General features: G+C 42.5%; 1 protein-coding gene across 3 annotated transcripts in view; it reads right to left on the minus strand.

Annotated features, from left to right (window-relative positions):
* arhgap28 (Rho GTPase activating protein 28) overlaps window positions 1-15792 on the minus strand; it is a 243731-nt gene extending 227939 nt beyond the window's left edge. The window contains exon 1 of one of the 3 annotated variants that reach the window (XM_068031289.1): window positions 15771-15792. In XM_068031289.1, the coding sequence (XP_067887390.1) occupies window positions 15771-15772 (2 nt within the window). In that variant the 5' untranslated portion in view covers window positions 15773-15792. Of the gene's footprint in view, window positions 1-15175; window positions 15435-15650; window positions 15750-15770 lie in introns of those variants that run through there. The other 2 variants (XM_068031287.1, XM_068031284.1) reach the window with 2 other exon arrangements.
* Between the last annotated feature and the right edge of the window lie 5544 nt (window positions 15793-21336).

The raw sequence follows: 21336 nt of genomic DNA on the forward strand, positions 1-21336 counted from the left end.
GAGTTGGGAATTCATGTTACAGTTGTACATAATGTTGGTTAGGCCGCATTTGGAGTACGGTGTGCAGTTCTGGTCGCCGCACTACAGGAAAAATGTGATTAAGCTAGAGAGGGTGCAGAAAAGATTCACAAGGATGTTGCCTGGTTTGGAGGGCTTGAGTTATAAAGAGAGATTGGATAGACTGGGTCTGTTTTCCCTGGAGCGAAGGAGGCTGAGAGGGGACATGACAGAGGTATATAAAATTATGAGACGCATAGATAGAGCAGATAGCCAGAGTCCGTTTACCATGGTAGGGGTGACTAAAACTAGAGGGCATAGATTTAAGGTGAGAGGGAGGAGGTTTAAAAAGGGGATCAAAGGGGTAAATTTTTCACACAAAGAATAGTGGGTATCTGGAATGAGCTGCCTGAGGAGGTGGTGGACGCAGGAACAGTAGTAACATTTAACAGGCATCTGGACAGGTACTTGAATGAGCAAGGCATAGAGGGATATGGAATTAATGCAGGCAGGATTAGCATAGATAGGCATTATGGTTGGCATGGACGCGGTGGGCCTAAGGGCCTGTTTCTGTGCTGTACGACTCTGACTCTATATAAATTTCCAGTAGGGGGTCACTGGACAGTGATAAACTGTGGGCCATCAGAGGCAGAATTGTATTCAACCACAATCTGTAACTCCATAGTCCAGGATATCCCTTATTCTACTATTACCATCAAGCCAGGAGACCAACCCCAGTTTAATGAGTATTGGAAAAAGTTAAAAAATGTTATTCTTTAGAGGAATATAGTACCATTAAATTGGATGGAGACACTTTACACAGGGAGGAAACATACTCTTACAAGTGATTTTTCATTGTTCAGTCTTGGAACAGCTGCAGTCAAGAGTCAATTAGACAGTTGAAAGCTATGGAAAGGATGGGCTAAAAAGCCATCTGCACCACATGCCATATTGGTTACGGCATCTTGTATCCAGTCAACGTTGGGCCCCCAAATTGCATAGGCAATGGGCCTAATGCATGTTTCAAGTCCCTTTCTGAAACTGGTTGGCGAGTGACTGCAGCATGCGCCATGCTTGCTTTGGTCAGTTCTCTCAGGCACACAGGAGCTAAACCCTCTCTCCTTAGAAGGACTGCTGGAAGCTGTGACTCAAAAGCCAAGTTAAAAGCTGCTGGCTCAGCATAAAAGTGCAGGGCACTGCCAGACATCGCTCATGCCTGCTCCTGGCATCACAGCCTTGCTTTTTCCCCACAACCAGTGAGCAAACTGTGGGGTCATGACTGGCACCCCTAGCTTACTTTTAACAAATGAGCCTGGCACTCCAATTTGCTTTGGTACTGCTATTGGTCTCTTCAGGCTCATGCTGCACTCAGACTGTGCCCCACCTCTAACCCAATACTACATCTAGGGCAGTGTCTTTTCAAAGCTGTCTTGAAAGAATTGTCCCAATATCCTAGTTGGAACATACGCATAAGCTGTACAGACTAGGAAGCTTGCAGGTTTGATGTTTGCTCTGTGCTGAGTTAACTGATATGGGATAGCAATAACAGCACTACGATTGATTAGTGCCCTTAAAATGGACCCTCTATACCCCACACAAGGAGAGGAGCACAAAGTCCACATTAATACATCAATGCAGTATTTCAGTGAAGTTGTCAACTTTGACTCAATGGTAGCACACTCTCCTCTAAATCGGAATACTCTGGGTTCAACCTCAGTCCAGAGACATAATACAGGTTGATACTTCATAGCATTACTGAGGAAATGCTGCCCTGTCAGAGGATGGGATGCTAAACCAAAACCCTGCCTAGCCTCTTGGGTGGATGTAAAAGATTCCAATATACTATTCAAAGAAACCCAAAGAATTCCTCCCCAGTGCCATGGTCAATATTTATCCCTCAACAAGCATCACTGAAACAGATTATAGCCATTTATCCATTAGCTATTTGTGAGTTGTTGCAGTGTACAAATTGGCTGCATATCTCCTTACAACAGTACTACATTACAAAATGCACCAAGGCTCCTTAGACAGCACCTTCCAAACCCGCGACCTCTGCCAACTAGAAGGACAAGGGCAGCAAATACATGGGAACACCACCACCTGCAAGTTCCCCTCCAAGTCACACACCATCCTGACTTGGAACTATATTGCCGTCCCTTCACTGTCGCTGGGTCAAAATCCTGGAACTCCCTTCCTAACAGCACTGTGGGTACACCTATCCCAAATGGACTGCAGCGGTTCAAGAAGGCAGCTCACCACCACCTTCTCAAGGGCAATTAGGGATGGGCAATAAATGCTGGCCAGCGATGCCCACATCCCATGAATGAATAAAAAGAAAGTTCTTCATTGGCAGTAAACCACTTTGGGACATCATGAGGCATTGAAAGGTGCTAAAATGAAAATTCTTTCTTCCCCAAGGCAAGATGTAAAATCAAAGTTCTCCTTCCCTGGTCTGTGTTTCAGATGGGTGTCAACAATCCAATAGCATTGAAAAAAAGAGCAGAGTTCTCACAATGTCCTAGCCAACACTCTTTCCTCAACTAACACCATTAATCAATCACATTGTGGGATCTTACGGTGTAAAAACTGGCTGCTGTGTAACAAATGTATCTCCACTTGATAGCGATTCAAGTATATTCAAAGCTCTTGAAAATTGTAATACACGCTTATATTAATGCATGTTCTTTCTTCTGAGTGTTAACCATTGACCACATAGTGAAGATCAAGCTGTGATGTGTCCATGGTGTTAAATAGCATGGCAAGATTCATTGTCTAGGCTCATGCATAAAGAATTGGTACTTGGACAAGGTACCAGAGAACAGATAGCATGTGTGTAACCATACTCTGCAATGAGTCCGTGGCTTCAGGAAAGAGAAGAAATTGGTGGGAATATAATTTGGAACAAAATACTACAAACATTAGGCATTTTGTGTTGCTTCCCATTATTCGGATGTGCCTTGCGCTGTATGTATATGCTACATTGAGTGATTAGTAGGGTATTGTATTACATGTAATCATTCCCAGTCCATACCCTTCACCCCCCATCCAACCTAGTAGACCCATATCAACTAAGATATCCAATAAAAAGGTCCCTGGAGCAATAAAGGTTAATGGGTTAGTACCGTTACAGAAAAAAAAACCGATTCAACAAAAAATTCTATAAGTAGCCGGTTTCACTTCTGAAAATTCATGTGTCACACAAAAGCTATGCATGCTTTTAAACAGCTGTGGTGTCCTCAGCACACAATGTACTTATGCTGGTAATTAGAGCAAGGGTGTTCCCCTGGTTCCTTTTGCCCAGTGCCTGATAAGACCTAACACTTCCAAAACGCCTGAGGACAGTCATTATCTGATCAATCATGTTATTGCATATCTGGGTTTTACAACTCCTGGGGGTGCTTCTACTAATCCTCTTGAACTCATTTAGCTTTCATATGCAAGGTAGAAATTCTGATACAGACGAATCGTAGGCTGGAATAGTGCACAGTAGGGCATCCAGCCAACTTGTTATTTGTGACTGTCACCTGCTAAATGAACTGGTCTGGGGTAACTTACACATCAATGGGTGGTCCCACTTGCCCAGAAGTGTGCCTGCAGGTGTTCACCTGTGCATGATCAGATCAGTGGCATTCAATTGCTATTGAAAGGGGTGCAGTGCAGGCTATGTTCAAAGGAACTTGGAAGCAAACTGGAGTAGATCTTGCAGGTTAAAAAAAAACTTACAACTTCAGGACGTTACAAAGTGCTTTACAGCTAATGATGTACTTTTGAATTGGAATTGGAATATAGGAAACAGCAGCCAATTTGTACACAGCCAGCAATAGAATAATGACCACATATGCTGTTTTAAGTGTTAACTGCAGGATAAATATTGGCCAGGACACTGGGAATAATTCCCATGCTCTACTTTCAATAGTGTCTTTTACATCCACCTGAGGGAGAAGATGTGGCCTTGGTTTAACATCTCATCCCTCAGTACTGTGCTGGAGTGTCAGCCTCGACTTTGTGCTCAGATTGCAAGAGTGGGACTGTGAACCCACAACCTTCTGACTCAGGTGAGAGTGTGACCACTGAGCCACGGCAGACACCTGGCTGGTGATAGTACTGCATGAAGTGGGTGCAGGAAGATCTACCATGAGGCAACTTTCCCACAGGACAGGACAACAGTGCAGTCTGACACCTGGCACTTGATTTAATGCTGTCTTCAGAGTCAGGAGAGATAAAGCAACAAAAAAAAAAAAAAGATCTGAAGAAAGCGATCACTTCATAGTTCCTTATACCAAATAAATTGTCCAAGTGTGCATGTCACAAAACATTTCATCTCCACCTGTTGCACATTTACTGCTGTTCCATGCAATGTACTCAAGACAACCTAATATTTCTTTGACTGCATGGACAGCCTGGACTAGAAAACATTCAATTGGACTTACAAATGAATCTCTTGGCGTCACTGCAAAAATCCTTCCAACAAGACAAAATGGCATGATACATGTTCATTTATTTAAGATGCTGCTGTATATGTCCTTGAAACTTCCAGAATACCAAAAATACTTCAGTCCCTGGATCAAAATTCTGGAACTCCCTCCCCAACAGTTGGTGTACCCACACCAGATGAACTGCAGCAGTTCAAGAAGGCAGCTCACCAACACCTTCATGGGCAATTAGGGATGGGCAACAAATGCCAGCTTCGCCAGCAACACCCACATCCCATGAAACAAATAAAAATAACCTTGCAAGACATATTGGTTCATAACAGGAAGGAGCTGATTCACATGGAAGGAGGGCCTTGAAACTTCCCGTTATTGACATTATTGAAGCAGGCCACGCTGGGCATCGCTGATACGAGAAACAGGAGTGTGGGACGTTGAAGTCTGAGGCATCGCACAAGCTGAGGGTTGGTACCATTTATCTCTTGTAATGTCTGCCAAACCCCCCCACTCACTCAACTGGGCACAGACCCAAATCCACACCATGGTACATTGTATATTGGATTACACAGCACAGAAACAGGCCATTCTGCACAACCAGTCGTGCCAACATTTATGCTCCACTCAAGTCTCCTCCCATCTTTCCTCATCTAAATCTATCGTAGTAACCCTCTATTCCCTTCTCCTTTAAATGCTTGTCTAACTTCCCCTTTAATACATCTATACGAATTGCTTCAACCACTCCCTGCAGTAGTGAGTTTCACATTCTCGCCACTCTTTGAGTAAAGAAGTTTTTTCTGAATTCCCTATTGGATTTCTTGTTGACAATCTTATATTGATTGTCTCTAGTTATGCACTTCCCCAAGAGGAAATATTCTTTCTGTATCCACTCTTATCAAAACCTTACATAACTTTAAAGGCCTCTATTAGGTCACCCCCATCGCACCTCCCAACTTCTTTTTTCAAGAGAAAAGAGAGCCAGCCTGTTCATCTTTTGCTGACATTTCTGGTGTCATCCTTATAAATCTTCTCTGCACCCTCTTCAGTGCCTCTACGTCCCTTTTATAATATTGCAACCAGAACTGCATGTACTGCCTCAAAGTATGAGCAAAATGCTGCGGATGCTGGAAATCTGAAATAAAAACAGGGAATAAAAACAGCACTGTTTTTATTTACTTCTTAAGTATGATCTAACCAAGGTTCGATACAGGTTTAGCATAACTTCCCTACTTCTCAATTCTATTGATATATAAGCAGTAACTGAAAGCCAGTGTCATATTAATCTTCTATTTTTGTAGTATCCATAATAAGCCAGTCAGCAGTCCCAACGGCAGTGAAGGCAGCACCTCTTAAAACCACACCACTTGTTACAAGCGCTAGCCGGTAGCAATGAGGGGCAGCTCACTTTTCCCTCAGCTGCTGAACCAAATGTTTGGACCTGTTTATACAAGGAGATAGTCGTCTGACTAGGATCATATACATCAGTCACTCGAGTCAGTCTAAAGCACCCCGCAAGTTATGAGGAATCTATTACCTACATCTGTGCAGTTATTCAAGAAGGCATTGTAATCCACAACTGAGTAGATGGCAAATATGTGGGCATCTATAGAAGCACCCCAGTGTTGAGAGTCCTAAACAAGATGGGAGAACCTCCTCTGCATTGAGGTGTCAGCCATGGCTCAGTTGGCAGCACTCTCACCTTTAAGGTCATGAATTCAAGTCCCATTCCAGGAAATTGAGTACAAAATCTCAGCCGATGCTCCAGTGGCACACTGAGGGAGTGCTGCACTGTCTGAGGTGCTGTCCGTCACATGAGATGTCATAGCAAGTCTGTGCTCTCAGGTGGGCTATTTCAAAGAGAAGCAGGGCAGTTCTCCCCGTTATTACCTGTGAAATGGCTATTTTCCTGGTCACTGAATAGCCACACATTGATGGAATAGAAGCCCTTTCTCTTCATGTTGTGTGGTTTTGCCTTGGAGCCTGTAGGAACAGGTGTTCCATTAATGACCACTGTAATTTGAGAAGTCCAGGAATGTGGTGAAATTGGGCAGTTCTGTCATGCAGCTGTTGTTACCAAGGTTGGGCAATAAATGCAGCCTTGCTGCAAAGTCCACATTCCATGAAAAAATAAGATGCTAACAGTGAACATTCAACTAAATCAACCCCAATATTTGTGAAAACATTTTAAGTCAAAGTATTCAAAATGGTTTTAAAAAAAAATGAGCAACCTCTAATTTAACAGAACAGTTTTTTCTCTGCTGAAAATAGAGACATGTTGTTGAAGCTTTTCATCTTATGCTCATCAGGACAATACCGCAAGAATACCAATGTAAGGGGAAGCAAAAACTTTATACTGTATGAGAAGAGAGCCCCGACTGGTTGGCTTGTGTCCTACCTTATTCTTTTCATACACTTCTGCCTTCCTGATTATTCCTTAATTATTAACTGGTTTGTTGACCAGCTCTGCAATCCTACTTCCCTTGTGCCTCAGCCTATCAATCATTCAGTCTCTATTTCCCAGACTGAGGCATACAGCAGTTTTTGAAAAATTCTTTCACGGGATGTGAGAATCACTGGCTAGGTCAACATTTGTTGTGGATTCCCAATTGCCCTTGAGGTGGTGAGCAGCCTTCTTGAACCGTTGCAGTCCATGTGGTGTAGGTATACCCACAGTGCTGTTAGGAAGAGAGTTACAGGACTTTAACCCAGCAACAGTGAAGATACAGCGATAATGTTCAGCGTGTGGTTTGGAGGGGGAACTTGTAGGTGGTGGTGTTCCCATACATCTGCTGCCCTTGTCCTGCTATGTGGTAGCGTTTTCAGGCTTGGAAGGTGCTATCAGAGAAGACTTGGCGAGTTGCTGCAGTGCATCTTGTATATAGTACACACCTCTACCACTGTACACCAGTGGTGGAGGGAGTGAATGTTGAAGGTGGCGGATGGGGTGCCGGTCAAGTGGGTTGCTTTGTCCTGGATGGTGATGAGGTTCTTTGAGTGCTGTTGGAGCCGTACTCATCCAGGCAAGTTGAGAGTATTCCAACACACTCCTGGCTTGTGCCTTTAGATTGTGGAAAGACTTTGAGGAGTCAGGAAGTGGGTTACTTGCTGCAGAATTCCCAGCGTCTGACCTGCTCTTGTAGCCACAGTTTCTATATGTTTGGCTCAGTTAAGTTTCTGGTCAGTTGTAAACCCCCAGGATATCTATTTAATGAAAACGCACCAGCAGCTATTCCGTTCTTGAACTTCGTAGGAGGAAAGATTCTGGCTAGCAGCATAAGAGAACTCAGGAGTAGATTACTTTTGTTTGTTGGTGTATTTTCTTTTTTAAATCTACTTTTTTAGTACAACATGACCTCCTAATTTATAAACAAAAACCTCAGGAATATTCAAACACTAAGCTTCTGAATGTTTAATTTTGAAGAAACCTGCAATACGTTTGAAGTGCGTAAGCCACACCCAAATTTAATGACAAGATCAAAATGGACAATCTTCTTCTTTGCATTTAACAGCGCATTGGGATCTATTTTCCACTTAGAAAACAAAACTGCAACAGCACAAGCTATCATTGCAAAACAGAGTCCAACTTACGTAACTGGTTTCTGTACTAAACTATTCAGGAAATATTTAAAAAATTCATTCTGGTTTTTTTTTCCAAGAAATTCCACTTCCTACGAGAGTATGGTTAGCACAGATTCCTCCAGTGGAATCTTATGTAAATGCAATTGCCTTGTGTGGTATTGAGTAATGCAGACCACAAAGATCCCATATTAAATCCCTGGTCTGTGCGGAGTTAGTTGATCACAGCTGGGAAGACTGTCACTGGACTCAGCTCCCCGGGCCAAGGTAGGAAGAACTTCAGGGCACTTTTAGACTGCTTTTCAGCGAGCCTGCTGAAAATGTACCCATGTCGCTGCTGAATTATGATCAGCTGTCGGAATTGGCTGTTAACATTCACTACTTAGACTACCACTTAAAGAATTACTATTTGGCTAAAGTATCATTAGGGGAAACATTATACTAAACTAAAGGTGCTATATAAATGCAAGCTGTTGTAGAACTACATACCAGCATGAGTCAGGAACTTCGGTTGAGAAGGACAGAAAACAATGGCAAAAGAGCTGCTAACTAACACAAATTCACATGGCAGATGTGTCCGGATCACATGGAACTTTAATGAAATTTCTTGCATTATCCCCATTCAAAAACAGATCAACCCCTCCAGTCATTAATGGAACCACATGGTATGTGACAGCTGGCAAAGGTTAAAAAACAGCCAGGGTTAAAAGGGTCACAGAGGTCTGATACTTATATTATTCAGTCAATGAACATGAGGCACTGTCAGAATAGATTTGTCACTGGCCATAATGGGGTTTGTGGAATATATACAGAAAAATAGCAATGTAAATCACACTTGCGTCTCCTTCACAAGAAGCTGAAATTGTTCCTTCAGCTCACTCAGCACAGACCAGGTATGAAACTTGGGACATTCCTCGTACAAAGCTAAACTTGACTGAAGAATGGCAAATACCTGTCAAATGTCTTTTGCTTGTGTTATGCTAGGCCCCCACCTGCCAAGAATGAGGCACAATAATTTTGTCATGAACATTGATTTTAAATGGTTGCTGGAGGGAGGAAATTACTTGTTAAACAGACCAGCCGTGGCTGTAAAAGACATTTGTATATTGACAGACAGTATTTGGAAGGACAAAGGACCATTCCCTAACACATTCAACCCACAGTGGATGTTGGTCACCAGACAGTGAGGGGGTGGGGAAGCCCATTCCAGGGCCTGCTGGGGTGATGCAACCCACAGGGGCCAGGACTGTTTAGACTAGCTGGTGACATGACTAACTGGCTGTTCCAGGGCTTTCTTTTGAACTGGCCACAGAGAGTTTGAACTCAGAGTCATGGAGTTATACAGTACAGAAACAGGCTCTTCGGTCCATTGTGTCCATGCTGGCCATCAAGCACCTACCTATTCTAATCCCATTTTCCAGCACTTGGCCCGTAACCTTGTATGCTATGGTGTTTCAAGTGTTCATCTAAATACTTGTTAAATGTTGAGGGTTCCTGCCTCCACCACCTCTTCAAGCAGTGTGCTCCAGATTCCAACCACCCTCTGGGTGAAAAAATGTTTCCTCAAATCGCCTCTAAACCTCCTGCCCCTTACCTTAAATCTATGCCCCCTGGTTATTGACCCCTCTGCTAAGGGAAAAAGTTTATTCCTCTCTATCTTATCAATACCCCTCATAATTTTGTATATCAGGTCCCCCCTCAGCCTTCTTTGCTCTAAGGAAAACAACCTTAGCCTATCCAGTCTCTCTTCATAGCTGAAACCCTCCAGCCCAGGCAACATCCTGGTGAATCGCCTCTGCACCCTCTCCAGTGCAATCACATCCTTCCTGTAGTGTGGTGCCCAGAACTGTACACAGTACTCCAGCTGTGGCCTAACTAACGTTTTATACAACTCCATCATAACCTCCCTGCTCTTATATTTTATGCCTCGACTAATAAAGGCAAGTATCCCATATGCCTTCCTAACCACCTTATCTACCTGTGCTGCTGCCGTCAGTGATCTATGGACAAGTACACCAAGATCCCTCCGACCTTCTGTACTTCCTAGGGTCCTACCATCCATTGTATATTCCCTTGCCTTGTTAGTCCTCCCAAAATGCATCACCTCACACTTCTCAGGATTAAATTCCATTTGCCACTGCTCTGCCCATCTATATCGTCCTGTAATCTAAGGCTTTCCTCCTCACAATTTATGACACCACCAATTTCCATGTCATCTGCGAACTTCATACCTCCTATATTCATGTCTAAATCATTAATGTATACTACAAACAGCAAGGGTCCCAGCACCGATCCCTGCTGTACACCACTGATCACAGGCTTTCACTCGCAGAAACAACCCTTGACCACCATCCTCTGCCTTCTGCCACTAAGCCAATTTTGGATCCAATTTGCCAAATTGCCCTGGATCCCATGGGCTCTTACCTTCTTAATCAATCTCCTATGCGGGACTTTATCAAAAGCCTTACTGAATTCCATGTAGACTACAGAAACTGCTTTACCCTCATCTACACATCTAGTCACCTCCTCGTAAAATTCAATCAAGTTGGTTAGAAACAATCTCCCCGTGACAAAGCCATGCTGATTATCCCTGATTAATCCCTGCCTCCCCAAGTGGAGATTAATCCTGTCCCTCAGAATTTTTCCAATAGTTTCCCTGCCACTGATGTTAGACTCACCGGCCAGTAATTACCTGGTTTATCCTTGCTACCCTTCTTGAATAATGGTACCACATTCACTGTCCTCCAGTCCTCTGGTACCTCTCCTGTGGCCAGAGAGGATTTGAAAATTTGTGTCAGAGCCCCTGCCATCTCCTCCCTTGCCTCACGTAACAGCCTGGGATACATCTCATCTGGGCCTGGGGATTTATCCACTTTTAAGCCCGCTAAAACAGCTAATACTTCCTCCCTTTCAATACTAATATGTTCAACTCAGGAAGACGGTTTGCTCCTGGACTGAGAAGATCTCTCCTGTCTGCTCCCATCTCTTTCTCACAAGCCTCTGAATCCACTGAAGACAAATGAACCCCAAGAGAGAAAAGTCTCCTACAGCAAACAAGACTTAATAATAATACTGGGCCCCAACAAAAAGCAAGATCTACCTACAATCACGGACTCTACAGTGATCTTGAAGATCCGTAACAGAAAACCCTCTTCAGAGATTGCCTCAAACTTTTCCATTTTATTTCTTCTGCTCTGTTCTAACTCTATCTGCATATGTGCATCGTGTATGCACGTTAGCGTGGACACATCGTGTATTCATAGGTGTTAACCGAATTAGAGTTTAAGTTTAATAAATTTCAACTTTATTTCTTTCAACTTAAGAAAACCTATTTGTGCTGGTTTCTTTGCCTTATAATTGGAAAGCGGTGAACAAGGATTCACCAAGGAGGAGCTAAAAACACTGTGTTTAAAATTAAACCCTGTTACAGTCAGACCAGGTGAAGGCTGAAAGGGAACCCTAGACCTCTTTTGCAACTGGTCGTAACACTTGTTTCCTAAAAACTTGAACATGATCTAATCTGTTTCAAGATGCATTATTGCGTCATTAAGATGGTACTATAACGTAACATCAGTGTCACAAAAACAGAATGAGTGATGGCTGCACTCATCTTTCCAGGATAGCTGGGGGTAGGAGCACAAGTGCATCATATTTGGACACATTGGGGCACTGAGTACATCCCCTGCACCTGAATAGCGAGGCTCAAGCCAACCCCCAATATTGGGCCTCAAGGCTCATTCCAATGGAACCGCTCGGTGAAAACAGCCAAACCAAACAGTTGGTGAACAGGAAGCCAAGATTGGGCTGCTGCGGATCTTGGGTAAGTGAAGTTCGGAGGTGGGGGAAGAAGGAAAAAAAATCCAGAGGTCAGGGGTCAAGTAGTCATGGGAAGGGGTGGGGTGATCAGAGACATGGCAGTGATGCGGGGGTGGAGGGGGGGGGTGCGGGTGGTGGCGAAGGGATGGTGGTAAGGCAGCACCCTTGCTCTTTGACAGGACAAAAATGAATCTTGCAGTGGGAGTCTCAATCAGGCGTTAGCCAATTTATTTGCAAATTGTAGATCATTTGTTCTAGAACCCTGGACGCCTTTTATTTCCTTCACCAATCTGGTGGGCAGCTCCTTTCCAGCTGAGAGTGTGCGATGGTTTCATGACCACTGCACTGGGAGCTTAATAGACCCAACAGCCAACGCATGGAAATATTCACAGGCCTTGGTTTACAGTGAAAATCAGTTTTTGCAATGTTAACATCTTTCTTAACATACATAATTTTCAAAAGTAAATTTATTTTCTATGTTTCTGATGAGCATTAAAAAGTAGCGAGTGGCACCTACTGAGATAAAACGTTGTCTTCTAATTGATGATACATGCAAAAGATTTTATCGGCATGTCACCTTACTGGATATTTTTGAAGTTTTGATAAAGTATTAGCCCCCAAAGGATTAATCCTTGAAAGTTGTTTTTTTTTCAGTTTAATAGGTTGAGAGAAAACAAAACACAAAATGTTTATATTTCAAAACCCAGGTGAGTTAGTGTAGCAGTCATGGGCTGACTTCAACACTCTCACTCAGAACAGATATGCTAATACGAGCATAATTTGAGGCATACTGAAAAAATACAAACATATGAATTAGGAGTAGGAGTAGGCCACTCGGCCCCTCGAGCCTGCTCCACCATGCAATAAGATCAAGGCTGATCTGATTGTAACCTCAATTCCATATTCCCACCTACCCCTGATAATCTTTCACCCCATTGCTTATAAAGAACTATCTAACTCTGCCTTAAAAATATTCAAAGACTCTGCTTCCAGCATCTTTTGAGGAAGAGATTTCCAAAGATTCATGACCCTGAGAAAAAAATTTCTCCTCTCCTAAAATGGGCAACCCCTTATTTTTAAACAGTGACCCCTAGTTCTAGATTCTCCCACAAGAGGAAACATCCTTTCCACATCCATCCTGTCAAGACCCCTCAGAATCTTATATGTTTCAATAAAGTCGCCTCTTACTCTTCTAAACTCCAGTGGATACTAGCCTGTCCAACCTTTCCTCATAAGACAGCCCACCCATTCCAGGTATTAGATAGTAAACCTTCTCTGAACTGCTTCCAATGCATTTACATCCTTCCTTAAATAAAGGAGACCAATACTGTACACAGTACTCTAGATGTGGTCTCACCAATGCCCTGTATAACTGAAGCATAACCTCCTAACTTTTGTATTCAATTCCCCTCGCAATAAATGATAAAATCCTTTAGCTTTCCTAATTATGCTGTACCTGCATACTAATCTTCTGTGATTCATGCACTAGGACACTCAGATCCTTCTGCATCTCAGAACTCTGCAATCTCACCATTTAAATAATATGCTTCTTTGTTATTCTTCCTGCCAAAATGGACAATTTCACATTTTCCCCACATTATATTCCATTTGCCAGATCTTTGCCCACTCACTTAACCTATCTATCTCCCTTTGTAGCCTCCTTATATCCTCTTCACAACTTACCTTCCTACCTATCTTTGGGTCATCAGCAAATTTAGTAACCATACCTTCCATCCCTTCATCAAAGTCATTTATATAAAATTGTAAAAAGTTGAGGCCCCAGCACAGATCCCTGTGGCACATCACTCATTACATCTTGCCAACCAGAAAATGACCCATTTATGCCTACTCTCTGTTTCCTGTTAGTTAGCCAATCTTCTATCCATGCCAATATGTTACCCCCTACACCAGGAGCTTTTATTTTCCACAATAACATTTGATGTAGCACCTTATCAAATGCCTTCTGGAAATCTAAGTACAGTACATCCACCGGTTGCCCTTTATCCACAGCACATGTTACTTCTTCAAAGAACTCCAATAAATTGGTTAAGCATGATTTCCCTTTCACAAAACCATGTTGACTTTGCCGGATTACCTTCAATTTTTCTAAATGCCCTGCTACAACATCTTTAATAATAGCTTCACCATTTTCCCTATGATAGATGCTAAGCTAACTGGCCTGTAGTTTCCTGCCTTCTGTCTCCCTCCCTTTTTGAATAAAGGAGTTACATTTGCTATTTTCCAATCTAATGGAACCTTGGAATGGAATCTAGGGAATTTTGGAAAATTAAAACCAATGCACCAACTATCTCACTAGCCACTTCTTTTAAGACCTTAGAATAAAGTCCACCAGGACCCAGAGACTTGTCAGCCCACAGCTCCAACAATTTGTTCAGTACCACTTCCCTGGTGATTGTAATTTTCTTGAGTTCCTCCCTCCCTTCCATTTCCTGATTTACAGCTATTTCTAGGATGTTACTTGTATCCTCTATGGTGAAGACAGATTCAAAATACCTGTTCAATTCATCTGCCATCTCCTTATTTAACTCCCCAGACTCACTTTCTATAGGACCAACACTCACTTTGCTAACTCTTTTCTTTTTTAAATATGTATAGAAACTCATACTATCTGTTCTTATATTTCCAACCAGCTTTCTCTCAAACTCTAATTTTTCTGTCCTTATTAATCTTTTAGTCATTCTTTGCTGCTTTTTAAAAAACAGCACTGCAGATTTGAAATCCTAAAATTGTAGAATGAAAAAGCAAAGCGAGGAAACAAAAAGAGGTAAAGAGGGAGAAAAAGGAAAAATAAAGAAAAGTGGGATAGAAAGAGAAAAGGGAGAGGGGGTGAGAGAGAGGAGAAAGCAAAAGGGGAGTGAGGGAGTTGAAAGACAGGGATAGAAGAAAGTCAGAGAAGCGACAGCAGGGAATGAAGGAAAGCGAGAGAAAACAAGGAAGAGGAAAAAGACTAAAACGGATGGCGATAGAAATTCTGATCTTTCCTACCTGGGTCATTTTTCTAAGGCAGTAGATTAAGTAACAAAAAAAAAACGGAGCTGCACAACTATATGAATGAAAAAATTGTTTTGTTACAAGATAAAAATCCAAGAATTTATATCAAGTTTAGAAAAACTTTCTTTGCTTATAACATTCAATTAAACATCTCCATTGCTACTTCCAGTAGCCTCCTGCCTGTACAGCACCCCACAATGAGTCTGCTAATATTAGGCATCAAACAATCTAATGCACTTAATACATGTTTGGCTAGTAATCAAAACAAAGATTCGAATGACAGAGAATATCAGCTTATACAGAACACATACATTTGAAATGTATACACTGCATATTTGAATGTTTACCTGTGAGTAGGAACAAGACTTGAAGGAATTTCTGTTACATAGCTTTGATCCATTATTGGTATACTTGAGGGAGAATAAGAATGGTAAGCTGTCAAAACCACACTGCCTGAATCATTTATCTCCATTATCACAAGCGCATGCTTCCTTGTATTCTAAGTGACAGCTAGCACTGAAAGTATTCAGTCGTCACGTACTATAAGTAATTCAGGCTACAAAGCGTTCCTAAAGGCAACAGTTCTGCCTTGCTCTCTCTCCCTACTGCTTGCTGTCTAGAGCAACTGGAGTCATCAAAAAAGCCAGCCTACTAAAAACAGGATTAGCATAAACAACAACGCCTCCCCAGACACAAGTGGGCAGCGCCTAGCATTTGAGAAGGTGCTTCTGGATACCACAGACAGACCAGAGCAAGGCTAAAGTTAACCATTCAAAACTAATTTGGTTGGGAGGGAAGGAGTAAATGTTTGAAATACTTTACATCTTATCTTTCTGTGTTGCTTGTGGTCTTTCTCTTGAGCTTGGTCTCGCTCGTCAGTCGATGCTTGAAACTAAAGTAGCTTGTTTTGTTAAAAGGGGGAAAAAAACATTGTTCACTTACATGCTGTCGAAAGATGTTCCTGTTGTAAACTGAAACCTTACAGCCCAGCCAAGAAAAATACTGCACTATCAAAGTGTCTCCATGAAAAATTCAGGAAGTGGATTGCATAGCTGTTTGAACAGGCGAGGTAAACCCTCCGAGGTTCAGAGCGCTCAACACAGTCAAGGTTACCAGCCAGCAAAACATACCATATTCTCAGCTGAACAGGGAAACTCAGCCCTTAATACATCGTAATCTCTGTACCTTGTGCGGCTCCTCCAGGATTGCCAATAATAATAGTTATTGCAACAAAGTAGTAACGCTACAACTTCAAAGAACAACGATGGCTAGTTAAACTTCACATATATAAAATTTGGGGTTAAACACACCGCTGGGTGAATTACTGTCTTGTTTAATTTTAACTGCCAATCTGTTATAATTGCTTTCATACTGTTCCAATCATCCAAGTTATTTGGAAAATCGCGGTTTAAGCACAATCTCAGCCAGTTAAAGTGAAGACCCATTTTAGTGCCAGGCTGGGTCGAACGTTTCTGCCGTGTGTGCACTCTGGTAATCAATTAATTTTCATTTCTGTGTTTATGGGCAAAATACTGTAAGTTAGACGGAAACGTTTGAGTAATTGCTTATCTGAGGTGTTTGTGAGAAAGGGTCTAATTAACCCTGTCATGTGTAAGATGTCACATGTTGCTAAACTGCTGAACATTTAATTCTCTTAATGTGTTGTAACTAAAATTTTATTCCGAACTCTATGGGGGGGGGGGGGGTCCACACCGTTTTTGATATAATTCCAGCATATCATTGGGCAAGTAAAATTTTTTGCCAAGGAAATGGGGCAAAAGCTGCTCTTAACTGGTCATCGGCCGCACTACTTTCCTACTCAAATGCTCTTGTGCTTTTTGGCCCTTCTGCCTGTGGAGTCCTGAAAGACCTCATTTAAATATATTATAATGAGAGCTGGTGGCACAGCTACTCCAAGTTACCTACTTTTACACTCACAAAGTATTTGGGTAGTTTAACTGAGAATCATAAGTAGTCGCCAGCATGCTGTTTCAGGTGATTCTGGGCCTGAAAGGTGCTGAGTGTTTCACAGTGGCGCAGTGGTTAGCACCGCAGCCTCACCGCTCCAGGGACCCGGGTTCAATTCTGGGTACTGTCTGTGTGGAGTTTGCAAGTTCTCCCTGTGTCTGCGTGGGTTTCCTCCGGGTGCTCCGGTTTCCTCCCACCGCCAAAGACTTTCAGGTAATAGGTAAATTGGCTGTTATAAAATTGCCCCTAGTGTAGGTAGGTGGTAGGGCATATGGGATTACTGTGGGGTTAGTATAGATGGGTGGTTGTTGGTCGGCACAGACTCGGTGCGCCGAAGGGCCTGTTTCAGTGCTGTATCTCTAAAAAAACAGTTTCTTTCGCCACTTTTTGTATTGATATTTTCTTTGTTGCCTTTCTGCTTATGTGAATTTTGTTACGACCAGGTGAGAAAAGTGTCCAGGTGTCCCTCTCAGCCTTCACCCGGTCTTACTGTAACCGGGTTTAATTTTTAAAGCACTGTTTTTAGCTCCTCCTTGGTCACCGCTTTCCAATTATAAGGCAAAAAACCCAGCACAAACAGGTTTAAAGAAGAAAAGTTGAAATTCATTAAACTTGAACTTAAACTCTCATTCAGTTGATGCCTACGAATACACAACATGCCCACGGTAGCATGCATATGTGATACACCCATGCAAATAGAGACAGAAAAAGAGCAGCAGAAAATAAAGTGGAAAGGTTTGAGGCAATACCTGAAGAGTTTTTGCTACAATTCTTCGAGGTCACTGTAGAGTCCTTGATTGTAGGTAGATTTTGCTTTTCATTGGGGCCCAGTATTCTTCTTAAACCTTGTTCACTGTGGGAGACTTTTCTCTCTTAGGGTTCATGTGTCTTCAGTGGATTCAGAGGCTTGTGAGAAAGAGATGGAAGCAGACAGGAGAGATCTTCTCAGTCCAGGAGCAAACAGTCTTTCTGAGTTCAAACTGTTTGTACAATGCAGAAAACCCCAGGTTGCCGAGTAGGTTAGTCATGTGACAAACTGACCACGTCTTGGATTGTATCACCTTAGCAGTCTCTGGAATGCTACTCCTACACATAATACATGGTGATCAAGGTCCATTGTGGGTTGAATGTGTCAGGGAATGTTCCTTTGTCCTTCCAATCACCACCTATTAATATGAAAATGTATTTTCCAGCCACGGCTGATCTGTTTAACAAGTCCTTTCTTCACTCCAGTAACAGTTTAAAATCAATGTTTATGACAACATTAATGTGCCTCATTCTTAGCAGGTGGGGGCCTAGCATGACAATATGGATTTGCTTCTGACAGAGGGAAACCACCAGGAGATTTGCACCACACCTACAGTGAACAGCAAGTATACCATTCCCTATGGGCATATCCTGTTATCATGGAGGAGGAGAATCAGTGGCACAGGATAAAGCAAAGGAGAGTTAAGCACCATTTAAGGAGGATGTTCTTCAGATAATATGTTCTTCCTCCCAAAGAATATGCAAGCAATAAAGCAATGCCTCTCTGCTGTCATCTAGTTGGGTGAGACTGCACTTACCTATTTTCAATCGTAGCTAGAGATTCACATACAATAGATTCTATTTGTCGGCTGTAGCTCAGTTGGTAGCAGACTTGCCTTTAAGTCATAAGGTTTTGGGTTCAAGTCCCACTCTAGGGTTTAAACACAAAAATCAAGGCTGATATTCCTGTCAGAAGTGCAGTCTTTTCGATGAGACATTAAACCAAGGCCCCATGTGCCTGCTCCGGTGGGATGTAAAAGATCCTATGGTCCTATTTTGAAGAAGAGCAGGGGAGTTATCCTTGGTGTCCTGGCCAATATTTATCCTTCAATCAAGATCACAAAAACAGATTATCTGGTCATTACCGCATTGTTGTTTGTGGGAATTTGTTGTGTGCAAATTGGCTGCTGTGGTTCCTACATTACAACATTGATTACACTTCAAAAGTTATTTCATTGGCTGTAAAGCACTTTGAAGCAGCAGTCGTCATGAAAAGCGCTATATAAATGCAAGTCTTTCTTTTCTTCCCACTCCCACACAGTTACCTTTGGTTTCCTCCCTTGGACCTCTCCTATTTCTCGTCTACATGCTGCCCCTGTGCTTGCTGAGCTCCATTGGCTCCTGGTTAAGCAACGCCTTGATTTTAGGTACTTATCTTTGTTTTCAAATCCCTCCATGGCCTCACCCCTCTCTATGTCTGTAATCTCCTCCAGCCCCACGACCCTCTGAGATACCTGCACTCCTTTAATTCTGGCCCCTATTTTAATTTCTCCACCATGCCTTCAGCTGCCGAGGCCCAAAGCTCTGGAATTCCTTCCTTAAATCTCTCTGCTCCTCTACTTCCCTTTTCTCCTTTAAGGTGCTCCTTAAAACCTACTTTTGACCAAGCTTTTGGTCATCTGTCCTAATATCAGCTTATGTGGCTCGGTGTCAAATGTTGCTTTATAGCACTCCTGTGAAATGTTGTGAGCATCGTATTACATTAAATGCAAGTTGTTGACATATAAGGACTGAGTATGATGGTGTGGTAGTTATGTTATGAACTAGTAATCCAGAGACCTAAACTAATAATCCAGAGAAGGTGCGTTCAGATTCCACTGTGGCAGTTTGAGAATTTGAATTCAGTTTTTTAAAAATCTGGAAATAAAAAGTTGTCAGATTTTTGTGAAGTGCTAACTGGTTCACTATTGTCCTTCAGGGAAGGAAATCTGCTGTCCTTATCCAGTTTAGCCTACATGTGACTCTCGTCTCACACCAATGATTCTTAACTGCCCTCTGAAGGGGTCTGGAAAGCCATTCAGTTGAATCAGAAACCGGTACAAAGTAGTTCAAGAAGAAGGCCCACCACCACCTTCTCTGGGCAACTAGGGGTGGGCAATAAATGCCCACATCCTGAGACTGAATTAAAAAAGAGAGGTCTGTCACCCTATTGCAAAAGGATCTGCAGCCATCGCACAACTCTTCTCTCAGTGGTTATGAAGGCAACCATCGCACTCAACTTTTTTGGTTCATTTCAGGAAGCCACAGGGTATCGCTGTGATATGAGGCAGGCATTCGTCAAGTGGCTGATGCACTTTGCAGGAGAGCTGAGGAACTCATTGGTTTTAGCATCATAGCAAATATAGCAGCATTCTCCTGCAACAAAATTGAGTGAGGAAGTTTGACAGTTGAGGAGTGCATGCCAAGTTTCATGGGCGAGCCGTAGTAAGAGAGGCAGTGTTATCAATCAGCCTGTTAAAGTGCAGGAAGGTTTTTTAGGTTTGTGGATGCAGGTAATTGCTATTAGGGGAGATGGGTGGCCATAGTGTAACATTCCAAAAGCTCCCCTTAACCAGAGTGCATTGTGAAGGGTTAGTTGTCCAGCTGAAACATTTAGAGAATAAAGAGTGTGATGCTCTTTCCTTCCTTGGGTAGCAAGTGCCCAGTGTGTTACCTTATATGCCCTGATCAAGTCATTGAACTCTTGCAACACTGGTCTTTAATCTTGAGGATGAGAGTTTTCACTCAATGTCACCTCCTTCCACATGCATGGCTGATACTTCTGGCAGGTTTCCTGTCATGGGCAACCACTAGTCTGTGTCTCTTGATCTCGATTTCCTTGAGATAAACCTCTAAGGTATTGTGACCTTGTCTTCTCCTCCTGGGTTCCATACCCAGTACCTTGTTTGGCTGCATGGGCCAGCCACTCCCCTAGTAGACCTTTTGAAAATTGGTACAAAGGACTTTATGAGATATCCAGTCAAGCCAGCTGGCAGCAAGTGACGGAGTCGAACATTGTTCTTTACTTGCCTGCTGCTCTTCCAGGTTACTGCTGCAGTCTTCAGCCAGAACTAACTTTTAAATGCTGCCTTCAAATTTTCATACACCCCAGCAGAATGCTCCGGTTTTACCCAAGACTTATGCCAATCACTACTTCAATTAATATGCAAATGAGATGACCTGGAACCTCTCACGTAAATCCCTGTCCAGGTTATTGGGCATAAATCTTCTTACATTGGCATAAACAGGGAATGGATCACTGTGTGGAAATTCTCCCCTGTGTGAATATGATGTGACACATCGGCTGGGAGATTCCTGGTAGCTGATCCGCCACTCTTCCAGCGAAGTTACAGCGATGGAATGGGACAAGTTCTGAGGAATTTCCCAGCCATATTGATCTATCAGGCAATTTTATAAGAATTATTCGCTGGTACCATTCTTTGACTTGAGTAAAAATAAGATTATTTTATGGTGATTAAAAGAGGACTTTGCATATTAAACCCAGTGATTAAACAGACTCGGAAAGCAGGTGAAGAACATGTAAGGGAACTTGCTTGTTACAGTCCTGTTGCTGCCCAAGAAGAAAATAATGTATGGAAAGGAGTACAGTTTACCATTGGTGCTACAATGAGGTATCAAGTAGACAAGATGTTCAAACATTGACCACAGTCAGTGGCCCAGTTGATAAATGCATTGACCATCGTGTTGCTGAGATGTACAGAACAGAAAGGCTCTGGGTTTATTTCTTATCTAT

Source organism: Heterodontus francisci, chromosome 5 (assembly GCF_036365525.1).
Source record: "Heterodontus francisci isolate sHetFra1 chromosome 5, sHetFra1.hap1, whole genome shotgun sequence".
Classification (NCBI taxonomy): domain Eukaryota; kingdom Metazoa; phylum Chordata; class Chondrichthyes; order Heterodontiformes; family Heterodontidae; genus Heterodontus; species Heterodontus francisci.